At 42.0% G+C, this 24,696-nt stretch overlaps 2 protein-coding genes across 2 annotated transcripts; both read right to left on the minus strand.

The window, feature by feature from the left end:
• Positions 1-189: 189 nt before the first annotated feature.
• ccnjl (cyclin J-like) lies at positions 190-17,449 on the minus strand. Its single transcript, XM_047586054.1, has 6 exons — positions 17,134-17,449; positions 16,330-16,437; positions 12,344-12,554; positions 4,416-4,715; positions 4,146-4,305; positions 190-3,691 (listed from the first exon to the last, which is right to left on the minus strand). The coding sequence occupies exons 2-6, from the start codon at positions 16,405-16,407 to the stop codon at positions 3,166-3,168; spliced, it is 1,275 nt and encodes a 424-aa protein (XP_047442010.1). The 5' UTR covers positions 16,408-16,437; positions 17,134-17,449; the 3' UTR covers positions 190-3,165.
• Positions 17,450-20,261: 2,812 nt separating this feature from the next.
• On the minus strand, positions 20,262-23,943 carry c1qtnf2 (C1q and TNF related 2). Its single transcript, XM_047585331.1, has 3 exons — positions 23,613-23,943; positions 23,097-23,354; positions 20,262-21,273 (listed from the first exon to the last, which is right to left on the minus strand). The coding sequence occupies exons 1-3, from the start codon at positions 23,638-23,640 to the stop codon at positions 20,633-20,635; spliced, it is 927 nt and encodes a 308-aa protein (XP_047441287.1). The 5' UTR covers positions 23,641-23,943; the 3' UTR covers positions 20,262-20,632.
• Between the last annotated feature and the right edge of the window lie 753 nt (positions 23,944-24,696).

A 24,696-nucleotide genomic window follows, 5' to 3' on the forward strand; every position in this document is an offset into this window, starting at 1 on the left:
TTAAATGAATGTTTTGTCGCACTGACAGCGTGTGGTCACAGCTGGACGACTGCGCTGCTACATTGTCCGCCCTCTAAACCGAACGGAGCAGTGCAGTGGAAACCATCATTTCCAAAAAAAAAAAAAAAAGAAAAAGCTGCAGGCCCCTTCAGTCACGCTTCCTCAGTAAGAAAAACACCCCTCAGGATCTCAGCTCACATGTGTGTTTATTTTTTTCATGGCACTTTATGATTGAAAAGAAAAAAAAATGTCATTTTTAATCATTCAGTGTCACATAAACCAAGACTACAGGTCGTTACAAAAGAATATAAAAATATAAATTGGAAGTTTGTGGTGTCGTTTTGTTACTATCACATTAGCGTTGTTTTGGTGTGAGGGGCGTCGGCGCCGTTCACGGGGAGGGACGAATGCACGGTAAAAACTAGCTAAAAGACAAAAAAAGCATTCAGTAATAACTATCACTCAAAGCGTGTGGCTGCAATATGCAACATACTCATTGTGTTCAGAGCCCACTGCCCTCTACAGGAGACGAAGCTACAGCAAGTCAAATCACACAATTATCAAAAAATAAGTTACAAAAGATGAACCAGTGGTATACACGAGACAGTGATGGCTGTGGTCAGTTTCAACAGAAAAACAACGTATTGCACCTTTGACACCTCGATAAGGAGTTGCTCGTGAAATGTGAGGAAAGAGCAAACCGAAAAAAAAAACAACAAAAAAAAACTAGTTCACAACAACAGCTTTCATCAGGAAAAAAAAAAAAATCACAAAAAGTTTGAACTAAAATACAATGAAATCAATCGGAATGTAGAAAACAACAAAACTGTACACAAGGTTAGAAAAACAAAAGGCATAGTATCATACTTCATGTCACTGAAAAGCATCAAGCGTCTCTTCCAGTGGAGGGAAACAAACAGATGTCTAGCTGTAAAGGACTTTTGATCATTTTAATCTGAGTGCAGCGGGTTTTTTTTTTTTTGTAGCGTTATCTGAGAAACGTCTGTACACGTTTACGTATTTAAGATTAAAGCCTGACAGCAGCCGAGCGCGAGGCATTAACATGAGAGGATGCAGTGTCCACAGAAAACACTGGTTTGAGGTGTAGAAGAGAAACGTTTGAATTACAGGATATTAAAATAAACTGCAGCCAGTACGTCCAAGTTATCACTAATTCATTCCAGAGCAAAGTTCACAATTCTCCACAAACCTAAGAAGACTCTGATTGGTTGTCTAGATTTGCAGTTTTCAAAAATGCCGAATATTTCCCTATTCCAGCTTGATTTGCCATACAAGACTGTGAATTATCTATAGTGGAGTTTTTTACGTGGCTGGTTAAATAAAACGTGCAGTGTCCACTCGGGCTCCAATTCATTTTCAAATGTCATTCATTTCAAAAACATCGTCGGCAACATCACAGACGCCGCAGCAGATTAATCGTTAATTATAGATCTAATTCGCTGCAGCTGGCAACACCCCAGAACTAAGGGTCTGCACGTTTAAGGCATCGCCATGGTAACCAGCGGGCAACCCTTGTGACCAGCACGGGGAATCTGGATGTGTTTATACTCGAACAGGATGTGGAAGATTGGGGACAGCAGCTTTAGAAATCTGGGAAGCAATTACAGACGACTGGCTGCAGATGTTTGTGTGTGTGTGTGAAACCAGTGACCACGGGTTTGTTCCACTGTGTAGCAAACAGAACTGCTCCACGCATGCATTTACTGAGCTGTACTGTCCAGTGATGAAGAAGGGGAATATTGCAGACTCCACGGATGCTGAATTAGCATCCACTTTAAAGCATAATAGCACAGAATAAAGGAAGGCCGCTAGCTTCGGCCTCACAACCTGAGCCTGAATTAAACAGTTTCTATGAACAGGTATAAAGAAGCTATAATTAACCAATGTTGGGTTTCTAAATTGGTATAAAAAAGCTAAACTACATTATTAAAAAAAAAAATTAAAAAAAATTAATTAACAAAAATGAGTCGTCATAAATAAAAGCTATGGCATGTTTCAATGGCATTATATTCAAGTAATCTTGTTAAAGTCCCTGATACTTCGTGGTTCATGTAAACATTTGAGTCATTACACAGACACAGAACCAACGGTTAAGAAGGCAGCAGCAAATTCATATGTACACGACACAACCCGACGTCCACGTCTCCTTTCGCCGTTCTGGTCCAGTCACGTCAGTTCGCGTTCGATTCTTTGAGTGGTGCTGGTGAAATTAAAACTTTAGTAGGACGAAGCCTGCAGCTGCAAGACGGCCACATTTTTACTTGCAAGTGTGAGGGCTCTGCCTCTAGGCTCGACTTTGGAGAGAGAGAGAGAAAGATGACGAGAGAGGAGGAGGGAAAAAAAAAAGAAAAGAAAATACTGCAGGCCTGATCGAGCTGCGGACTTCACCTGCTGTGCACAAAACAATGAATTTCTTCGTCCCCTCTGAGGTCTTGTGTTGTGAGGAATTCCCAGAGGAGCCCGTTAGCTTGACGGACCAATGTTCGCTGGCATTCGGGAGACACAACCAAAAATTCCACCGACATACACAACCTCTTTGTGCCTCGCCGAGTCAGCCACAAGCCCCGGTTTCTTCTTTTAATCCCTCTCAAATGGTGGCTCAAAAAAAAATAAAATAAAAAAAAACAACGCCAGCCAATTTTTTCCTCTATAAAATGTTTTCAATTTTTGGGATTAGAAATAAAATGTCAAGCAGCAAGATATGCTTATCACACATACTTTGTGTTCTGTGCACTTCTAAAATTGGCTCAGCTATAACTGAGAACAGGCACTGAATGAGGTGGGTGTTAGATCACACTGCTGCTGCTTTCATCTCATTCACAGTGATGACAGTCTCATAATAACACATAGATTTAGAAATCCAGTTCTGAATATGGCAGAGCCTCCGATTTTTCGTGCGAGGCAGTGGAGCATTCGTCACGTCAGCGTGATGACTTCCACCGGGTCTGCCTTGCTTTTGGACCTCTGCTTGCGCTTGAGGCGTCTCTGAGTGAGGGACGTGGGGGCTGGACAAGCTGAAGGTGTTGCGGCACCGACGGAGAGAGAGAGGAGGTCTGTAAGTGGGTGTTTCGGGGCAGGGAGTTGGGTAGGGAGCACAACGGTGGGCTCCCTTTGGGGTTTGTGTTCCCTCTCCGTCTCCTGGCGTCACCTGTCGAAGCAGCCGGCGGCGAACGTGTGATGAGCGCCGAGATATCCCCCGCTGTAGGCCATGCTGAGGCAGTGCCGTGGCTCTCCGGCGAGGGCCATCTGCACCGAAATGGGGCCCTGGAGCGGCAGCGCGCGAGCGCCGGGCTGGAGGCCTGAGGTCAGGCTCGAGTAGGTGGGGAACGCCGCCGCGGGGGTGATGGTCGGAGCCCCGGCTAGGAGGCCCATCCTGTGGCTCTGAAGAAAGTCCTGAGACATGTTCACCACGGGGCCCAGGGCCTGGGACTCGGCTAGCGCTTGCAGCTGGGTGAAGGACGGGGAATGCTGAGAAAGATGTGGGAAGCCATCTGGGTGAAAGAGCAGCTGTGGCGTGGAGGAGGAGGTGGAGGAGGAGGAGGACGCCGGCCTCTGTATGGCTGACACTGGAGAGAGGTGAGAGGTCTGGGGCTGTGACTGCAGAGAGGAGGGCCGGTGAGGAGGGGTGGACTTGGTTTTGTTTGCCTCCTTCACGTCATTGTCATGAGCACTGTTAACAATAAATGCACTCCCGTCAGTCACCGTCACAACAAAAATGATGAAATAAGTCGAGTTATATAAGGCAACTTGTTGTGGAATTACAATTAAGATTAAAATAAAACGAGAGCAGAGCTCAGATAAACCACGAACAGGAGCAGAGATTGATCCGAACATGTACAAATGATTACAAACGATGCCAAAATCTGACCAGGATGATGTGGAACTTATTTATGGTTTTTAACTTGGACATCTGAGGGTATTAGCTACACGATGGAAAGGTTTATACACCAGATCATAGCTTATTCCACCTTGTGTTTAAATATTCTTTCATATTTACCACTATTCATCTCGACTCTGTTACTGGCAGAAGTCCCAATTTTATGCACCGCTCTTTGCCCTCCTAATTGCCCAACAGGGATAAATTAAGTTTTTTTTTCTGATTCTGATGTTGGTTTGTTACTTACAGCAGCATGAGTTCAATACACTGGGTCAGATGGTCCCATGTGTAGCCTGTTAGTAGATGCAGGGCGGTCGTCCAGCTTGGGGAAATCTGAAGGCAAATGCGAGACGCTGCTACGCATGCGGCAGCGACCTGGGATGGTCTAAAACTCAGGAAGGCATGGTCTACAAGAAAAAAAAAAACTGTTCAATTGACTGAAACTTACATCGGACACTTTATATCCAACACACGTGACAAAGTAAGACCCATGTCAGCGCCCTCCTTCTGAACTCACCCTGTAGTGAAACCTCCAGGAAGTAGTGAGTGTATTTGTCCATGAAAGCCTTGGTCTTGGACAGGGAGGACAGGGGCCAGCCGTTGTAGAGGTCGCCCTCCTGCACCGAGGCATGGAGGTAGTAGTCAATAAAGTGGGCGGGCGTGGGCATGCACAGATTCCAGCCGAACGTCTCCAGCAGCAGAAGCTCCATCTTGATCAGATCCCTCTTGTTGAGGACGAGGTTCAAGCTGCACATAAAGCCCAGAGAGTTCAGCTGCTCCAGTTTGGGAACCCGGTCCTCTTTCTCCTCGAATTTACCTGGAGAGAAGCAAATACAGAGAGTTTAGATTTAAAGCCCTGGTATAGTTCTGTAGAAAGAAATACTCTCTATAGAAACACTTAATACCATTACCAGATAGTTAACGTTTATATTCAGGAGAGGCTTCATGGGCTCTTTGACCAATAATGCAAAAAACACACCATCCCATAAAAGTGTATATTTTGCAGAACATAAACTATTAGTTGATTCAACTAACTTAAATTGAGCAAACAATACCTCAGCAGCATCAATGATCATCAATTCATCCTTGTAATAAGATATAAAAAAAAACATGTTTTCCTATTTTGAAGAAAAATTTAAATAAAAATGGGTCTTCAACCATTTAACACAAATAAATTAAATAATTATTGATGGTTAAGTCTAAAAGTATGGTGGTAAAATGCAGAAGCATACGTCCACCTCCCAGTCTATGGATCAATGCGTCTACTGAAACGTAAAAACATAAAAAAGACCTCTAGATTTGGGGTGGAGGTGATTCAACTTGAAACTTTATTAATCGCTCTTTCCATTTTCTTTCTTTTTCAGGGCGTCTTTTATCATGTGCAGCACGTTTACGGTCAGCTCTAAAGCTGCTTACTCCAGATTCCACAAAAACCTAACAAGTGCCTGCTAAGCATTAGCAATTAAGTTGACTACTTCTGAACATCTGGCCATAAAGCTAAGCTGTACACCAATAAGCCTTGGGAGGCGTCGCTATAGGCTTACGGAGAGTGGGGCACTTACAGTGGATGATAAAAACACTTTCTATGAAAACAGTCCGTTTGATTCACAATACTTCTGACTCACCCCAGCTCCTCGCAGACATTAGAGCATTGTCATTATGGCGAGTCCCCTCCCCATCCCAAGACATCCTCCTTTTCCATAGCAACAGCCCTGAGGCCTCTGGGGCTCATGTGACCAATGAAGAGGGGTGTTTCTGCCTTTAATCCAGAGGTCCAACAGGCCTCTTCTCAAACATTAAGAATGAGGGTGAGGAGGTGTCAGGTTACTCTGATACAGAGTTCCCTGTAAAGCATGTGCAGTCGGCTACGCACAGCTTTTAGTGGAGGCTCGTAATGAAACCGATGAAAAGAAACTAAAATATTTGGGCATTTTTGAGGCCGATACCAAATATTTGAGAATATAATAATGCTATTATTAATAATACATAGGCATGGTTTATAATTTATTTAACAGTTCTTTAAAATAGAGTCTTACCCTAACAAAGACTCCCTAGAGCAGAAGCTAACGGCTGCTATGACAACACTTCTTTCCATTATATTTCTCAGTAGAAAGCCAGCTGTTTATGCCTATATGGTTTTATAAAACTTAATGAGCACATTTAAATAAACACTTTCCTCTAAGTGTTTCTAACCAACCATCTGCAGATAAGCAATACAGATGGATTTCCAATTACTGTAGGAAGTAGTCACTGAAGTGAAATCTTAACACTGTCTATATTAATTGATGGCAGAAGATAATACATTTTCTTATTTCATTCCACTTAGACATTCATCCTACTGCATAAAGCTCATGAATAGTATCTTTAGGTAAACGTTTGTAACATGAAATCAATGAAGGGACCATCTCAGTGTCACTATGACAAAACGTCTGAGTAAAAGGTTGGAAGATTAATGTTAGAAGTTACGGTTAAAAGGATTAAGTGACTACTCAGAAGGTAATTCATGGGTTAGAAAATCCCCGCTGCTAAAGTGCCAACCCGTGCTCATTGTAGTTACTTGGTGTAACATTCACTAGCTGGGATTATGAAGTTGTGTATCGCCTCAGCAAAAACACGCATCAAGCTGAGAACAACAACCACCCCCCTCTGTCGGGGTAAATCTTCTCATATAAAACCATGGCAACGAACCACGCAAAGCAGAACTGAAGAAGCTGCTCGGATGACTCTACAAGTCAAAATACAGGCTTCACTGACCTATCCCAGCTACAGTCGGGGATGAATATTTAAAGCAACAACTGCCTGACATTGGCGTTGCCGGTAATGGACCTCGTTTCACTCAGCCTTCCTACCGAGTGCAAGTTTTATCACTGGCGCTGCGACATGCCATTAAGAAACGAGAGAGAGGAAGAGAGGAGGAATGAGATCTACAGCCCGGCATGCCAGAGGTGGGGGTGTGGGAGTAATTAGCAGAGAGGCAGTAATGGCGTCTCCCCAGCAGAACAGGAAGCACCATGAAACGGGGCTGTTTACAGCCACCAAAGCTCGTTCCACGGCCTAGTCCACACTTGCCCCATTCTCTCACCCTCATATCCTCTGGATCAGGGCTCTGTCTGCTGCTAGACTGCTATGTCCACACAGACGCAGCCATAAAAAGCCATCAATACCCCCCCGATGGCCACGCAAGCCCGGCCTCTTTGATCTTATGAGAGGCACACTGCAAGTCAGTCTCCTCATTGTGCTTTGTGATTACTCCGCCGGTTTACAACTGTGGGTGACCAGAACAAGAGACACACGAGGGATGCAATTTCAGAGGAAACTACAGAAATAAAGTATGAGTTTGAGTCACAGATCGGTTTGAGTTACCGTAAAAAGAACGCCGTCCTGCGTGTATTACAGCCTGTGTGACAAAAAAGGTGGCCTCATTCATTTCAAAGAGGGGACACCGCAGGGGTTAGCCATGCAGCAAAAAAAAAAACAAAAAACACACAGGATGGTGAATCAGTGAGGTCAACCCTTGTTCTTTTTTGTTCAGCAACACAACACGACATCCTCCAATATCATTTGAAATACCATTTGAAATCTTTAGATAAAAAGGATTAATATTTGTTAATCATTCATCTACTGGTTTTCTAATTCATTGGTTAATTAATTTAGGTTAAACCCAGTTTTCAATTTGCTTCAGTCCAACCAGTACTCAAAAAAACACAAGTAGACAAAGACAGCAAGAAGTTTTTACATTTAAGAAGCTGCTAAATTGTAAATGTGTTGCTTCCTGTCAAGTCTCAAATTAAAAAAAAAAAAAAAAACACTTGGGTCCAATACCCAACCTCATCTTGCACCATAAAGCCCTGACCAACTAAATGCTCTCTGAACACACACTCACTTGCCAGTTCATTAGGTACGCTACATAAAACAAACACATTGTGATGAGTTGTTGATTCATTTGTACTTTCATTTTAAACACTGTGGTTTCTATTTCCATGACAACCCCATCAGGGATTTGTCAAAACCCCCAATGAAAAAGCCACCGCGCCTTATGATTTATATTTAATCTCGCCACCGATATCCTGTTGGAACGTGCCACCACTATCGCAGCTCCTTGTGATGTTTTTTCTGTCATCAGTACAAACGAGGCCTGAGAGCGACGGTGCATTCCTCTCCTTTGAGTTCAGCCTACCTGGAATGCAGGCGGCAAAACGATCCTATCTTAAGTCTGCTGCCAGAAAAGAAGTTGAGGACAAAAAAAAATAAATAAATAAAAACAGCCCTCTTTTTTTTACCCCCACCAACCCTCCTTCATACACAGCAGCTACATGACGCCTTACAGGTGATGATGATGATGAGAAAAGGTTGAGTAAACAGGCAGAGGTCATAGGTCGAGGGTTGGGGAGAGGTAAGGCCAGGATGCAGTGCCTTCTCCCAGGTGTGCTGTTTGGGGAAGTGGAGATGGGTTTAGAGTGATAGGGGCCATTAGGAAACCTGAGAGCTGGATTCTCACGCAGAAAGAAGAGGATTCATTTCTGTTGCTCTTCATTTTGCCAACACCGTGTTATCATGTTCAATATAGTTAAATAGAATATGGAGTGAATAAGAACTGGAAAAAAAAATCCTCCACTTTTATCCTGTTTTGATTAAGCAACAAAAATGCAATTTGTCAAAAAAGTAACATCCACAGAGAACCATCACGGATTTGCCGATAAAAAATAAAAAAGAAAATGGCATTACAGACTATACAATTAAGAGTCTGTTTAATTTCAATTTGTACTATTTTTATAATTCCTGTAAATAAAATGGAAATAAAATACTATCAATATATAGTGGAAAGCAGTAGTGCTGAAGAAATTCTGAAAACCTCCACCCAGGTGCATAACACACAGCTTGAAATTAATCCGTCAACAAGACGGCATGAACACGACCTGAATGCATAAACAGGATTTGTTACTGCCATCAATTATAGTTGATTATCTCTTGACAATAAAGACTAGGCTTCAAAAAAAAATAACTCTTTTGAAGTAATCTTTATTTTCTTCCTCTTCTTTTTCTCCTTGACTCTGCTCTTTAAACTCCTTTTATTTGTCGGTTCATCTTTCACTGGGAGTGGGAAATTGGTCACAGCTCCATCACAGAATATCTATGTTGCCACCCCTGGTCCTGGCAGCTCTCACAATGTAGGTCTGGGTCGACCCTTGACCCCTGATGTTGAATGCATGGCTGACTGGGGAGAATCCCAGAAACCCCAGCCATGTTTGTATATGGGTACAGGGGACTGGGACTTCATGGACTGAGCGGGTAAAGCGGCCTGAGTGGTGAAATGTGGGCAAACTGAGCATCAACCATCACACAAAAAAGATTTAATATATAATAATTACACAACAGTTGGCAAGCAGAACTGTAAATTAGTGCTTTGGTAGTAGCTAGCAAAATAATGGATAATACTAATGTAATGAAACCTATTTGTATATCTTTATTATTATTTAATTGTGTAAAAGCACCACATGACAACACCTCCATCAGAGTTGCTGTCAAACATCTGTGAGGGAGATAAAGGGGGAATCGGGTTTCCTATTAATCTACATTTCAGGGCACCCTGCTGGGTGGTTCAGTTCTAACATGTCCCACTTTGCAGGCCACCACCTCTCCCTCCCTTTCCACCCTGTTTAACATCAGCGGCCAACCTGCCTTTGAAGTACCGCTCCGCTCATTTCCCAACCCCCCCAGGGACGCGGGGCTGCTTTTACTGGCCGCCCCCGTCCCAGGACTGGTTCACTCCGCCAGCCTGACCCCGACAAGGTGAGAGGACAAGGGGGAAACAGAGCCGGCAGCCATAGGTAAAAGGACACCACCAGAACCCAGCCTGTTACACGGCTATGAGGAGGAGGCCGTCGTGGTGACTATTTAATGGACTACACTTCAATGTGGATCTTAATTATGTGGCTACGAGAAAAGAACAGAATAGGTTCATCTCAGCGTTGCCCTAGCAACCACGTCCTCCTTTAGCGTCATTAGCTTACGGCAAATGTATAGTCACACAAACACACGCCTGCACACACACACACACACACACACACACACACACAACAACCTCCAGCCCTCGGAGTGAGCTCCCCTCCCCCCTCTCTGGTGAGGGTATGGCTGGCTGGCTGTCCTGCCTGCATTGACTGGCTTTTGTTTGAGGCCTGACTCGGGGAGCATATGGCAGGTGCCCCTCAGCACACAGCTCTTCCCCACCCCCGGACTCCAAGGCGTGTATAAGTATACGGTCTAGTCAAACACGACAGAGGTTTCTTGTGGTTAGATATTTAAAATTATGCTATTTTTTTATTTATTTTTTTAATGTTGATGGAGAATCTTTATTGAATAAAATGCATGAAAACGAGGTTTCTAGAGAGACGCCACAAACTAAATCAAGAAAAGAGCATCAACGTGTCCCGGTAGAATATCAACCGTTACAAATAGACTGCATAAGCATTGTGACATCACAAATCCATAATGTGCTTCTATTAGCTGGTAGCAGAGACTCGTGATAGCATTAATGATAACAAATAGCTGCAGTATGCAGAGTTTAGACTCAGGGGGCCAAAACCTGACATGAAGACTGATGAGATCACTGCAGGACCTCGTGGAATGTAATACAATAGGAACTTAAGTTTGGGGCTGTCGCCCGACTCCCCTTGTATTCAACATTAGTTGCCCTTGTATTCATTTATTTATGTATTTTAATTAGGTTCTCTGGAGTTAAGTGAGGCTGAAAAACTGACCATAATCTCACGACTTCAAATGAAGAGTAGTTCATCCAGAAGCAAACACACACAAGAACCCACACAAAAAAAAAAAAGACACATACAATGGAGTAACAGGATTAAGTGGCGACTGCTGAGAGGCACAAAAGAGGTACCGATTAATTAACCGAGTGCAGAAGCCAGACAAGTTTAAAGAAAGACAATGTATGTGCCCGTCAAACACAGGAAGAGGGACCTGGGGAGGTTGTTCAATAACTAGGCCAGATTCCAAAGCACCTCAGGACAGATGAAAACCCAAGACAACTTTGAATCAAACGCCCTTTCAAGCCTTCATCAATCATGACAGAGACTCCCTCGAGTCCCGGAGGAGTCAGGAGCCAAAGAACAGAGAGGAGAAAACCTCACTAACTCAAAGCCACAATCAAAAGATTCAATATTAAATCTGATTAATCTATTAGTGATTAAAAGAATAAACCCTGTCCAGGTTGAGCTGATATTACTTATATGACTCCATGAATAAACTCTCAAAGCTATTCTTGGATCCTCACGAGATTACTTTTAAATAAATCCTCTTTCAAGTCTCGTATTCAAATTCATCCCACCACAGAGACTTCTCTGATTGCAAAGATGGCCCGAACACGACACTGCACGCACACACACACACACACAAACATACAGTGAACCCTCCCAAGTGAGCAGGCCCTGTTCCAGACTCCTACTTTGACAGCATCATTAGTCTAATTACCCATGATGCCGTGGGCTGCATTAATGTACAGAAAGCCTCACAGTCTGTTAATCACCAGACAGACACAGAGACACTAATAACTACCATACAACCTGCGCCATGCATCAGCAGCAGGGGAATGATTAACACACCTGCTTTACCCAAAACACAAAGAAACATTTTTAGATTTCACAGCAGAGAAACACTAATTAAACTAAACCACAACTTCACTCGGTTCTATAGAAACGTTGATGATGATTAACATTTACATCTGGACACGCTGAAGCATTTTTAATGGGTTTTGGATAACAATCAAGCTTTACAGCATAAAAAGTTACAATTAAAGAAATGACTTCCAGTGGATTTAAATTGTAATTGGAGGCGACAGTGAATCATATCTTTTCAGTAACAGAGAAATAAATATTACACCTTTACTTCGAGGACATTTTGTCCTTGTAAAGGCACCACACGAGTTCAGCTCGAATGAACTAAAGCAACTGAAGCAGCCACACAGATCATATTACAGCCAGGATCAAAGACACAGATAAAGTTCTGCAGACTCCAATTGTTTCTCCTAAAACAATGGCACAGTCATCCATCCATACTGGAAACCTGTCCTCCAGATTCCAGCTTACGGTAAACCGTCGACACAATTCGGGCTAAAAAGCAGAGCTGGAAGAGGAAAAAACATCTTGGTCTCTTGAGCCTAACTGAAATTAGCCTTTATGCAGGAAGCGTTTCACCTTCTGCCATCTGTGCATAAACCACACGGAGACTGGTGTAGCTCTGTTAACACAAACCCCAATCTATGCCAAGGTTCCTCTGTTCTAGATTCATGTTTAGCAGCTTCCACGTCACCAATGAAAACTTGTGTCTGAATCTAAAACATAAAATATATAAGGAACGTAACAAAATAAGCAAAAAAAAAAAACATAGAAGCTGGATTTAGAAAAGAAGCTGCACGGTTGCTTGGGGACTTACTAGCTAGCAGCAGGCAGGAGAGAGCAATGACATAGAGCTGCTTGACAGCCACATCATAGTGGTCCATGAACAGGTCCAGCAGGTAGACAGCCAAGTGACGCGCTGTGGGACATAGCTGGTAGCGATTGCTCAGAATGGCCAACAAGTCTGCGAAGTATCGCCGCATGCCAATCTGCGGAGAGTGGGCCCGGTAGACCGGTAACTTCAGCTCCTGGAGAGGGAGAACAGAAAAAGGGGATGTAAACAACAGGGGGGCGAGGGTGAGAGGAGCATGGTGGGCAGGAAGCAGCGATGAAGTGTGGGGGTTGCGAAGAATATGCATAATAATAGTAAGCCGTGCATGTCTCCTGCTGACTGATTCTAACTGCTGTCCAGAGAGGTGCTGCAGGTAAAAAAAACAGTCAAACCAAGAATAAAACTCAACCTGAGATCGAAAATTCTTCTTGAGTCAGCCCGGTGGAACGGTGGGAAGTGTTGAAGCTCGGGGTCTTTCTGAGTGGACTTTGCGAACACGTAGAAATAAATTTGGCCATGGGTATAAACGAGAATGTGTGTTAACCCTGCAAACGTAACCCCGGCGACACGTACCGAACCCATTCCACCTCTCGCCGCTCTCGCCGCTTGTTAGCGACCCTCTACAGGATGAAGCGGGCATAGATGGATGATTCAGCCTCATTTCAGTTTCATTTAATTCAGCATTGCTGCGGAGCGCTGAGGAGTTAATTTGGGTCATTGCAGGGGTCTCTGAACAATGGGTTGGGGGCTTGTGTGTGTGTGTATGTGGTTCGGGGAGGGGAGGTTGAGGAACACATAGGATTAGGTTTCACCCCTAGCACATCTCCTATTCATGTTCAATTAGCTGCATGTGTTTCAAAGTTGAAGGGAGACACTCGAGGGCATTAGCATTCAATCAGCCTTGTGTATCTTCCCAATCAGCTCCAGAAAACTGGAGAGCACGAGGTTTTCGGTTTCAAAAACCTGTCTCGGAGTAAGAAACAAAAGACGTTTAAAATAACTTGTACCACCTCACTAAACAGTTTTTCCCCCCCTGCGTTTAAGCCTCTTATACTCAAATATAATTTGTTCTAAAAATGTTTTTTAGCCATCCCTAAGTCTGAGTAAAAACAACGTGTTTTGGATTTAAGAGAGATTGAGGATTGGTAGATTAATCTCCTTAGGGTCAGCGAGGGGTCTTTAACATGGAGGACAAAATACAGAAAAAAATCCACACCACCATGACTGTTTAGGAATATCCTAGACATGAGGTCGGCTCAGACAGCCCAGTCCTGCTTCTAAAAGCTTTGTACAGCCGCAATGAACAATCTGATCTTTAATTATTAAAATGTTTCAAAGCAAAATATTAAACATTTGGAAGCTTCAGGTTCTAATTTATTTTCATTGTTCTTCCATCATAGTTTGACAAAAAAAAAAAAAAAAAAAAAAAAATGCAGCAGACTGAGACAACTGCTTTAAACAAAGACAGATTAACCGAGAAAATAAAAGGCAGACTAATCAGTGATGAAAATAATTGTTTATTTAAGACCGACTGCATTTCTAAATAACTTTAAATCGCTTTCGGGGTTAATCTACCATCACTTCCACACTTATAAAAACTGTCAAGTACTTTTTTTTTTCTTCAGTGCAACTAAAACAACAAAAGATGCTCAGACAGACACTTCAGTGGAATCCAAAAATAAACAGCGCCCTCCTCCCGAATCAACATATAGCGACACCACCCCCGGTGCCACGGCCGACCGTATCTCCCAACCCTCCCCAAACTCTCCTCTCCTCCCCACTGCCTCTAGTCCATCTGTCTGTCTGGGGGTACGAGGGCAGCAGGGGAATGGGGGTGGATGTGAAGAGGGAGGCTGCCAGAGTCTAGGAGGGAGGGAGGGAGGGAGGGTGGGGGGCTCTGCAGGGTGGAGAGGTGCCTTTGTGGGGGATCCGCACCATAATTAAGGATTCCACAGCTGCCTACTGATTTGCATGTCTGATAATTTACCACATGCTACACACCACCGCTATCTACCACATCAGGGCATTATCACTGCAGCAAACGTCATTAAGGCAGGAAGAAATCTTAACACCGCGTGAAGACCCTCAACAAACACATTTTATTCTTCTTCTCTAACAGAGATTTCACTGCAACCACAGACTACACAGAAAACACTTTAATGGCGTCTGACAGTTTTCTTTTAATAAATTGTTTCTAATTAAAATGACACCAGCTTTGTTTTGTCAGACTAACAAACAAAAATTAAAGATAATTAGCGACAGATTTCTATGTCTCAAAAGGAAGAACGAGCAAAAGTTTGGCATTTTAATTTGACTGCTTTTTCTTAAATATCAAAGAGTTTTCTTTGTGTCACAGTCATCTGTTAAATTTAATGAGGCTTTAATACTGGGCTGTATTTTTTACAATCTAGTTCACTTCATTCTTTTTTTTTTAACTTTAGCCTTTATCTTTTTAATCAAATACATTTTTACGTGTTTCTACTACAATCTCTTTTGTTTTTGTGTTACAAAAAGCTATGACTTCTTGTTAAAAAGCGTAAACTTTGCTTAATGTATCTGTCAATCAACTTCCTGTGTCTATACGGGAACGCGCAGCACTCGACGTACGCTTCTGGTGAGGTAAATGTATACAAAAGTCGTGATAAGACCGACTTCTTGGAAGCGCCACAACTTTTACAGTACATGTATGCATCATGAGTTAGATTATCAAAAGGTATTTAGAAACTGGGAAAAACCCTGTTCAGAGGAGTCTTCCTGGCTGACTACGTTAAAACAAAGGCAGGTTTACAGGAACACAGCATGCTACCCATATATAAAGCTATTAACTCCACCGTGTCACTCGAGCATTTCTCAGATGCCCACATGTATCAGATGTGTCTCAGTCTCAACCTCAAACCACTTGCAATGAGGGGATTGTTTGTAGTAAACATTATGGAGTGATTTAACCAGAAGTGATGATACAGACCAGTCAAAGCCTGACATCAGACTGTGAGTATCTCCATCTCTCTATAGTATATGAGAAAAGTGTGGGTGTGTTGTTTAGTTTCCAGCTCTGCGTACAGATCTTCTGTCTAATTGACAGCTCTGAGTCAGACGCTGTCCAGCATGAGTGAACTGAATCGAAGCGTGTGTAACAGAGTGACTCACTGTATGACACGCAAACACTTGATTCACAATTCGATACATAGTTCCACATTTGTCACGTTCAGTACATTCAATCTGTCGCATGTTTTGACATGTGATAAAGAAAAAATCTGGTCTGTGTCACCTCCCTGAGTCAGAAGGAGACGGGAGAGACCCAGCTTGAAAATGCCAGTCGAGTGACAGATGTCTCCATTAAAGCGACACATGGGAAGAAATATGATCATGCTTTGAGGTTAATTAAGACATTCTCAATTAATGAGCCTCAACTCCCTCCATGTAATCTAATTTAGATCGTGTTTGAATAGACAACAGGGCCGTGTAATTATATTTTCTTGCCAACTCTTCATCGGGTAGCGTATAATATGCAGCGGAATATCAACAAGCCTTAGTTTCATCATGCTATTCAATGTACTGTAAAATTATTATATTCTCGAGAAAGGCTGCGGTTCTTAAAACGAATCAATTGCCATTCATAATTTTCCTTTTGCTGTGGCCAAACATTTCAAACCCTCAAAAAGATATGTCCTATTTTTCTCCTATTATGCTAGGAACAGCAAGTCAAATCTGAAAGTACTGTATTAATAAAAATACTGAAAAGCTGTTGCTACTTTCAATTAATTATTTCAGATTAAGTTACCATCTGTCTGTTTTGGTCATAATACAGCGCAGCACACACATGTTCTCGAGATCATGATGGAAAGGTTAACAAATGTTTGTCTTTTCAGTTAAATTGACAGTTTTCTTAAACACACACAGCCAAAAACTGAGCTGTCTTATACTTCAAATAACTAAAAATAAAATAAAAGCAGTAACAATGGTAAACTCACCTTGATGCGGAGGGACTGATGGATATCTGCAGCTAGCTGTCCTTTCCACCATTGCAACTCCCTCTCCATCTTTCCCATTCAGAGGAGGCTTCAACAGTCAAGTTTTACCTGGTGACACAGATGTGTCCCAAAACAAGACAAAGTTCAGATACCAGCAGATGTGACGAAAATAATGATAAAGATTACTGACATACTGACACACAAAAAAAACAAACACGCACGCACACAAGGAGGTTAAATTAGGTGTTTTTCCAATTGTTCTTATCACGGGTTAATTATTATTTATGGGTTTATTTCATCATGAGGTTTGTGTTGGCACTGATATCAAAGACTTAATCTGTAAATATTTTGTGGAAAAATACAGTCGTTTCGATAAAGTTTTTCCAACACCTTGCTAGTCTCCCTTTTCCCTGCCTACATAGGCCATTTTCTCTGCTCGGGAATTTAAATGGCTCCAGTTAAATGCCCACTCGCCCTAAGCCAAGCCGTATAGGTTAAATTAATTGAAACAGCCTCTCAGGAATCACACTTTGGACTTTGGTTGTTCACTGCGGTGACAAATCCCCAACACATCCTCACTTTTATTATCATTGCATGGGGCTTCTGCACCACGAGCCAGCGGCCAAACACTGAGGCTAAACAAGTTCACTGCCCACCGAGCCCAGACACGCTGGCCTCGTTTAAAAACAAAAACAGCACACTGCCCTAAAACTACACAGCCCCACACAAACTCGGCGTATTCCTCCTGGCGGGAAGCTACCAGGTGAACTTTTCATCTCGGTGGGTAATACATGTGCCACTCACCGCTCCGACGGGAATGCCCCCCAGACCCCTTTGTCTCAGTCCGACATCCTGAATGAGAGAAGTCCTCTTCGGCTCAACTTTGAGAAAGACCTCCGTTTGTCGGCGAAAACGCAAAGTTTAGATCCGCCAGCGAGGTCATAAAACAGCCGCTACCGACAGATTCCCGCCGTCGGGCCTTCGGTTGAGCCGTTTTCACCAAACTGTTCACACTTTTCAGAGAGAATCCGCCGCTCTGGCGTTTGCTCTCCGGTAGCTCCGCTGTAACAAAGTAGCCTCGTCGCTCCTCGGCTGCACCAGCTGCTGCTGCTGCGAGGCTCGTGCGCTCGACGTGCTGGTCCCTTCCCCCGAGCTGGGAGTTGTAGTCTTTTATAGGTCAGCAGTGAGAACTACAGACAGCCATAAATTAACAAGAGTTAGCAACTACGTTTCAGTATGTCTATATTATATTATATTATATTATATTATATTATATTATATTATATTATATTATATTATATTATATTATTATAATGTTGAATGATTTGAACAATGATATAATTAAAAGTAATTAAAAGGTTTGGATGTATAATTATATGTGTAGATAAAATAATTTTACAATATATATATACATAAATATATATATATATATATATATACTTATATATCTTTAGCGAATACAATCAAAAACTTAGACTGTACCAGTCATTTGAGTGTTTTTTACTTGCGACCTATATACAATATACACATACAATACTTCAGATGTTAGCACTTCTAACAAAGATAGTTTTTTTCTTAAGATGTTTAAAGCAAACAGGTCCAATATTGAGGTGCACGTTTTGCATTTTTACACTGGCAAAAGTTAAAATACTACATTTCACTGATTCTTAAACTGCGCCTCATACAGGTCGATCTCACGGTTGAATGTGGATTTAAAAATTCTTTCCAAAATTTCAGCTAAATATTATTCAGCTATCTGAACAACAGGAAACAGATGGGCTTGTGATTTCCCTAGATGCAGAAGAAGCTTTCAACCATGTTGAATGGTCTTATTTACTTCTTACACTTGATCAGTTTGGCTTAGGTGATAGCTTTGTTAGATGGGTGAAGGTCCCGTATACCCAACCAATGGCTTCAGTCATAACCAACAGACTTAAGTCCATGCATTTTGCAGTCCAGAGAGGTAGCAGACAGACCAGTGGAAGCTATCAGATGAGACCCTTGAATGACTGAATTGGATGTGGTTGAAAAATCACATTATACGCAGATGATGTGTTGTTGTTCATGATAAACCCCTCTGTATCAGTCCCTCGTTTTATTCAGATTATTGACCGCTTTGTTGCCTTTTCTGGATATAAAGTTAATTTTTCCAGATCAGAGGCAATGCCTCTAGGTAAAACAACCACCAGACAATCCCAATCCCTTCCCATTCAAGTGGTCCCCTGTACTTTTAATATAGTTAGTTATATATATTACAGCCAAATTGAATCAATTGTCTCAACCAACTTTAATCCACTGTTCAACAAAATTAGATAGGATTTCTGAGAATGAATATCCTACCACGTTTGCTTTATCCAATACAAATGATTCCCATCTTATTCAGAACATGAATACGAAAAAAACTGAATGGCTGGTTTGGGTCTTTTATCTTGAGTAAAGGAAGACCACAGATCAGGATGTCAGTGTTGTAGTTACTAAGTGCTGTGTGTGTGTGGACTGGATCTCCCAGATATTAAGAGATATCAATTGAGTGCCCATCCACGATACATAGCTGATTGGATTAAAAATGATGCCTCCTCAATCTGGTTTGATATTGAGAAGCCCTTATCCAATTGTCCTCTAAAAACATCTTCTTTTTATTGATAAAGTGAAATGTATTAAAAAGCTCTGCAGCAACCCAGTTACAATTAATAGTGTCAGAGTGTGCAGGGTCACACAGCATATAGAAGGAAGGTCAGGGCTTATGTTGGTTTTCACCCCAATGACTTTCTCCTAGGTACTCTGGATAGGGCTTTTAAATGTTGAGTAGCTAAAGAAATATCTTCCCTGGTTGGTCTTTCTGATGGTCCTTTCCTCATAAATCAAGTTACGGAAAAATATGGCATATCAAGAAATTATCTTTTTTGTTATTTTCAGGTTGGAGATTTTGTTGTAAAAGAAACATTTCTGTTTGTTGATATGAATATCACACAGATAGAGAAACAAGTACTTCTTTCTCAGGGCAATGCATCCATTATTATGCCAGTCTGAAGGATTGCTCAAATCTCAGCACTTGGACGTTATCTGGGATAATGCAAGGAAAATAGGTGTTAGTAACCTGACAAGAGCGATTCAATTTTCAGATACTGCACAGAGCACATGTTGGTCCAAACTGTCTTTCCAAATACAGAAAAGATGTCTCTCCACTTTATCTTAAATGTAAGACAGAAATGGATCTGACTCACAGTTTCTGGTCCGGTGCAAAACTACTAAAATATTCGAGTGGTGTTGTGAGTGAAATGTAAAAGGTTCTGAGGAAGGAGCTTGAACTGGACCTGGTTTCCCTCCTCCTGGGTTTTCACAGTGACAGTGTAACTGATATATATCAGAAAAAAAATGAATAATGTTATGACATTTTGTGCCAGGAAAAATATTCCGCAGCACTGGATCTCAGATAAGGCCCCCTCACTGGTGGGATGGCATAGGACAATAATGAAATATATAGTCTACCTCTGGACTTTCTCACTTGCCTTCTACACTCCAAAACTAAAGCCTCTGAACAAATATAGAAACGATTTCTTGACTATATTAATGTAAACATTTCTACTATAACTGACAAGAGGATTTGTATAAATCTATTTTAGTTATTCCTGATTTTCTTTTTCTCTTTTTAGTTCCCACTGTATTTCACTCCATGATGCCTAACTTACCTGTAACATTTACCTGGACTGATCTTTCTGTTGGGGTTTTTGTTTTTTTGTGTTATTTCCAGTTTGCTGCTGCTTTGTTGTTTTGTCCGGTTCTGTGTTCTGTATGTTTGTTTATAAAAAATTAATTAAAAAATTACTCCTTCCACCACTGCAGTAGACCATGTCTGATTAGGTGTTTCAGTGTGCAGTCAACAGTTGGCTACCATCACTCTGACACCTTTGACCAAAAAAGAAAAAAACAAATAGCTAAATCTCTTTAATCAGACATTTAATTTTATTTAATGAAATAAATGTTGGTGTAAATTATGCTAAAATTACCAAATTATAGGGTTTTATTTCCTGGCTTTTCTTCAAGACAGTTCTTTGTTTTTGTTTTGGCACACAGGAACTGGACAATGCTTTGCACTGTAAAAAAAAAAAAAAAAAAAAATAATAATAACATTACAACAAAGTTAAAGGAACAAAGGAAGGGAAGTTAATTCAGATAGGTTTGAAGATTTTTGTGGCCGAAACAACAGAGATGTTTTGTTCAGTGTCTCCTCGAGTGATTTTTTTTTCTTCGCTTGTGCACCCCCTGGTGTCAGAAGTCATTGAACAACTGAATTCAAGTGGATTCAAGTGTCAGCCTGAGCATTCGCTTTTCTATCAGCTTCATCGAGAAACTCCTGGTCAGCGTAAATAAGGAAGCCAGTGAAGGTGCTGTCCGTCCAGAAGGGGTCAAAGAAGAGTCCATTCTGCTCTGAGTAGAAGATCTGCAGCCAGACCTGGTCTGACTGCTTCAGGTGGAGAACGGTAGAACCAGAAGCTACGTCATGGTTCCCTGTGTTGGCATCAAATGTCTTGATCTTGTACTGTCCGTTGTGCACCAGCCCGATGGCCAGGTGCTTATTGGCTAGAGTGATGTCGTAGGTGAAGTAATACACCCCAGGGATAACGCAGACAAATTTCCCACTGGTGGCGTTGTAGTGATTGCCCTCATTGAGCAGGATCCGGCTGAAGCGAATGGGCATCCGCTCTTTGGGATAGCTCTTTGTCACAGCCACAGAGAAAGCTGATCGGGCTGTACTGCCACAGTTACAGCCACCAGGAGCTCCCTGCTGGCCCGTGTCACCCAGCGTGCCTTTTTGTCCCCGTTTTCCAGCCACTCCTGGTCTTCCACGTAGCCCCTTCAGTCCCCGAGGTCCAGCCTTGCCAATGACACCTTCACGACCTTTCAGACCTGGCTTTCCTGGATTACCAGGTCTCCCTGGATCACCTTTAACAAACAAATGATAAAAAGAGGTGACAGGATGACAAAAACACAATGGTTTTGCTAGTGTTCATATATGGTCTTAAGAGCCAAGAATCCTCCCCAATCTGTCCTCACATCTCACAGTGTATCTGACACTGAAACCAGAACATTGTTGGTTTGGTGTCTCTTGAAGTGAAAAGAAGCAGATCGCCTGTAGTCGTCCTTTTTGGAGACTTGTAAAACACTTCATTAACTTGGCCTTTATTGACACATCTTCTCTAGCAGTCAGCTGGTGATAACCGCAGAGCCTGATAAATTGTCTGTCTCTCCAAACCTCATGGCGACACTCAACCAACACCAACAACCACCAACAACCACCACTCCTCTATGGAACTCAGTGAGGATCTGAAAATGAAGCTAATGGATGCCATCAAAGCAGGGAAGGCTAGTAAAAGATATCAAAGTGCTTCAAGCTTACAGTTTCATGCTTACTGCGCTAAATGTCATTAAGAAACACGACACACCAGAAACACTTGGATGAAACCGAACTGACTGGAACTTCACCTAATTAAAGCTAATATCTTGCTAACTAGGTATGAAGGGAAATGTAATTCTGGATGCAGCTGTTGTGCAGTCTGTTAGGAGACTGAAAATATGCTGTCTTTTGCAACAGGACCAGGATCCAAATAACAACTCCATCATGAATCACTTGGAAGCCACAGCTTGTGGACGAGCCTTGGCAGTCCTGTGACTTGAGTGTTATTTTATAGATCTTAATCGCGATCCGTGACAGCTGGAAAACATCCTGGAGCTCTGAGAATTCCCAAATCAAGAGTGGACTGATTCTTAGCCGGCTTCAAAAAGAGTTTGCGAGCCAGTGTCAGCAGATGTCTGCCTTATGGAATCCACCTCTGACTACAATCCATGCTGTGAAACCATTAGTAGGGCAGCAGCATACAGTAGATAGATAGATAGATAGATAGATAGATAGATAGATAGATAGATAGATAGATAGATAGATAGATAGATAGATAGATAGATAGATAGATAGATAGATAGATAGATAGATAGATAGATAGATCGATCCCAAACTGGGAAATTTGACAGTTGCAGCAGCCATGTACAGTCACTCAACACCAAACATAAAATATAGCAGGAAAAAACACAATATTTACAAGATTATGGAATAAGTGAGTTGAAATAAGTGAATAAAAAAGAGGGACAAGAAATAATGTCCAGGGTGTTATCTGTCAAATACGGAATTAAACAGGCGTATAGACTGAGGCAGGAATGATTTCCTGTAGAATTCTTTGAGACAACAGAATACACTACAGGGAATCATTCCTGCCTCAATCTACACACCTGTTAAATACATTATTGTACACCATCCATGAGGTTGTTGCACAGCTCTCTCACTTCAGTCCCTTTCACCACACAGACCCTGAAGCTTCGGTGTCGTCCTCTCCAACAACAGATCCAACATAAAAATCTTTTCAGTAAGAAAACTCTCAAGAACTAGGAGCCCCCCAACCTCACGGACTCCCTTCATCATCACTACACCCATAGACGGCTCCTCAAACTCATCTGAGACTCAACTGATCTGTTAATTCATCTAAAGCATCACAAACTGTTTTGATTAGATTTGTATTTCAGAGACTCAGGGCAGAGGTAACGTGGCACATTATGTTGTTAAATTCTAAAGAAATCACACCAGTAAGCAATTACCTTATAATGTGAAAAGTTTATAAAAGACAAAATCATGCTTAATGTGTTTTTGAGTTGCTGTGGATGGCCCTCCCCAAACAGATTATTAAGGTTAGAGTAGAAGAAACTGAGACAGTAACTACCTCTATTGCCCTTTTCTCCCTTCTCTCCATCCTTCCCATCTGGGCCATCTTTCCCCGGAGGCCCCATGGGGCCCATGGCCCCTGGTGATCCAGGGGCTCCTGGGTTTCCTGCGGGTCCCGCCGGGCCTGGCAGACTGCAGACCACCTGGGAGGAGTGGATGGTGATATTCCGGGATCTCTTCAACGGGGAATTTGTTGACTGTGAGACGACAGCTGACAGCAAACAGATCATCACGCACATCTGGATCATGGTGAGCGCTGTGGAGTCACAAGGAGACAGTGGAAACCCACAGCTTACAACAATAACTTCATAATCAGATGATGTAAACATTCGTCAACAAAAGGCAGGGAATCAGGCAGATGATGTAAAAATAAAGACTATCATCAGTTGAACCATTACAGTTTCAGGCTATGTCTCAGTTGTGTGAAGCAAAAGTGAAGCATGCAGCTTACAGCATGTTTTACACGGGGTGTGCATCAGCCATCTTTAAAAACAAAAACAAAGAAACGACTTACCAGTAGAGAAACTATGATCCATAGGCATTTCGTCAGCTCTATCTGAGCTTCTTGTCTGCGTGAAGCTGCAAAAACCGTCCTACATCATTTTTTCCAGTAAATGGGTGAGAGATTGCTTTCTTCAAGCTGCAGAGAAACATGCAGCCCAGAGATTCATAGTCCATAATATCCGCCCTGCTTGAGCAAGTGCTGTGCCAAAAGATTCCTTCACCATGACATCATTAAATTCAAGTCAGCGCAACAGGATTACCCAGGCCATGCAGTGATGCATCACACGGTCGCAAAGTCTCACTGTCAGGTTAATATTACGTAATAAGTGCGTAGGAAAGTGTAAAGCAAAGAAGAAGAAGGAGCAAAGAAGAACGCAAAAAGTATTTTGGAGGTTTGAATGTTCAGCGGAACATGTTCGGCTGCAGCTGTGTATTACATGCACTGGGAATATTTCCAAATGTGTTTGTGTTTCTGTGTTTATCATTGTGATTAAGAGCCACATGCGGAGAGGACAGCATGTGCTTGAGCAGCGTTTATCATTCAGTTGTGTTTACCTCCAAGTGGAACCACCTGTTTACTATGTTGCACGTTTCCGAGAGGCATTTTTAGCCAAAGGAAAGAAAAAGAACACAATTAACCACACAGAGGTCTTATATCTGCTCATACTTGACTATAGTAAACGCTTGATTCAGCACTAATAACTGAAGTTCTTTGTGCTGCAACTTGTAATGAGATCAGAAATATTTAATGTTCTTAATGAAATGGCTGATTTAAAGGCCTTTACTCATAAATGTGCTCGATTCTTGGATGTTTGGACTTCATTGTTCAGTTTGACATTTTTTTTTAATGTGCTGAAATTTAAATCCGAGTTTAAGACCTTAATTACGCAAAAGATGATTTTGTTGCATGAGAACTTAAGGAGCCAATCATAATCCAGTATGAAAGTCATTCAAGTGTAACATAAAATTACCAAGTGCACATGAGCTCAGAACATGTAGCAAACTTACACATATGTTGACATATGTTGTACTTGCATTCATTGTAGATTTGTTTCAATGTGGAAAAAAGAGCAGAGGGAATTATAAGTAGTCAA

This window comes from Mugil cephalus, chromosome 5 (genome assembly GCF_022458985.1).
Source record: "Mugil cephalus isolate CIBA_MC_2020 chromosome 5, CIBA_Mcephalus_1.1, whole genome shotgun sequence".
NCBI classification, from domain to species: Eukaryota; Metazoa; Chordata; class Actinopteri; order Mugiliformes; family Mugilidae; genus Mugil; species Mugil cephalus.

Bases quoted from the DNA above. Each gene is read 5' to 3' on its own strand.
- ccnjl (XM_047586054.1), bottom strand. From the start codon at position 16,407: ATGGGAAAGATGGAGAGGGAGTTGCAATGGTGGAAAGGACAGCTAGCT. The intron at 4,716-12,343 runs GTAAGTCCCCAA...GCTTCTCTCCAG, and splicing joins CTCCTGCCTGCTGCTAGCTA to GTAAATTCGAGGAGAAAGAG. The intron at 4,306-4,415 runs GTGAGTTCAGAA...TTTTTCTTGTAG, and splicing joins CCTGGAGGTTTCACTACAGG to ACCATGCCTTCCTGAGTTTT.
- c1qtnf2 (XM_047585331.1), bottom strand. From the start codon at position 23,640: ATGCCTATGGATCATAGTTTCTCTACTG. The intron at 23,355-23,612 runs GTAAGTCGTTTC...GTGACTCCACAG, and splicing joins GGATCATAGTTTCTCTACTG to CGCTCACCATGATCCAGATG. The intron at 21,274-23,096 runs GTAGTTACTGTC...TGTTTGTTAAAG, and splicing joins GGGAGAAAAGGGCAATAGAG to GTGATCCAGGGAGACCTGGT.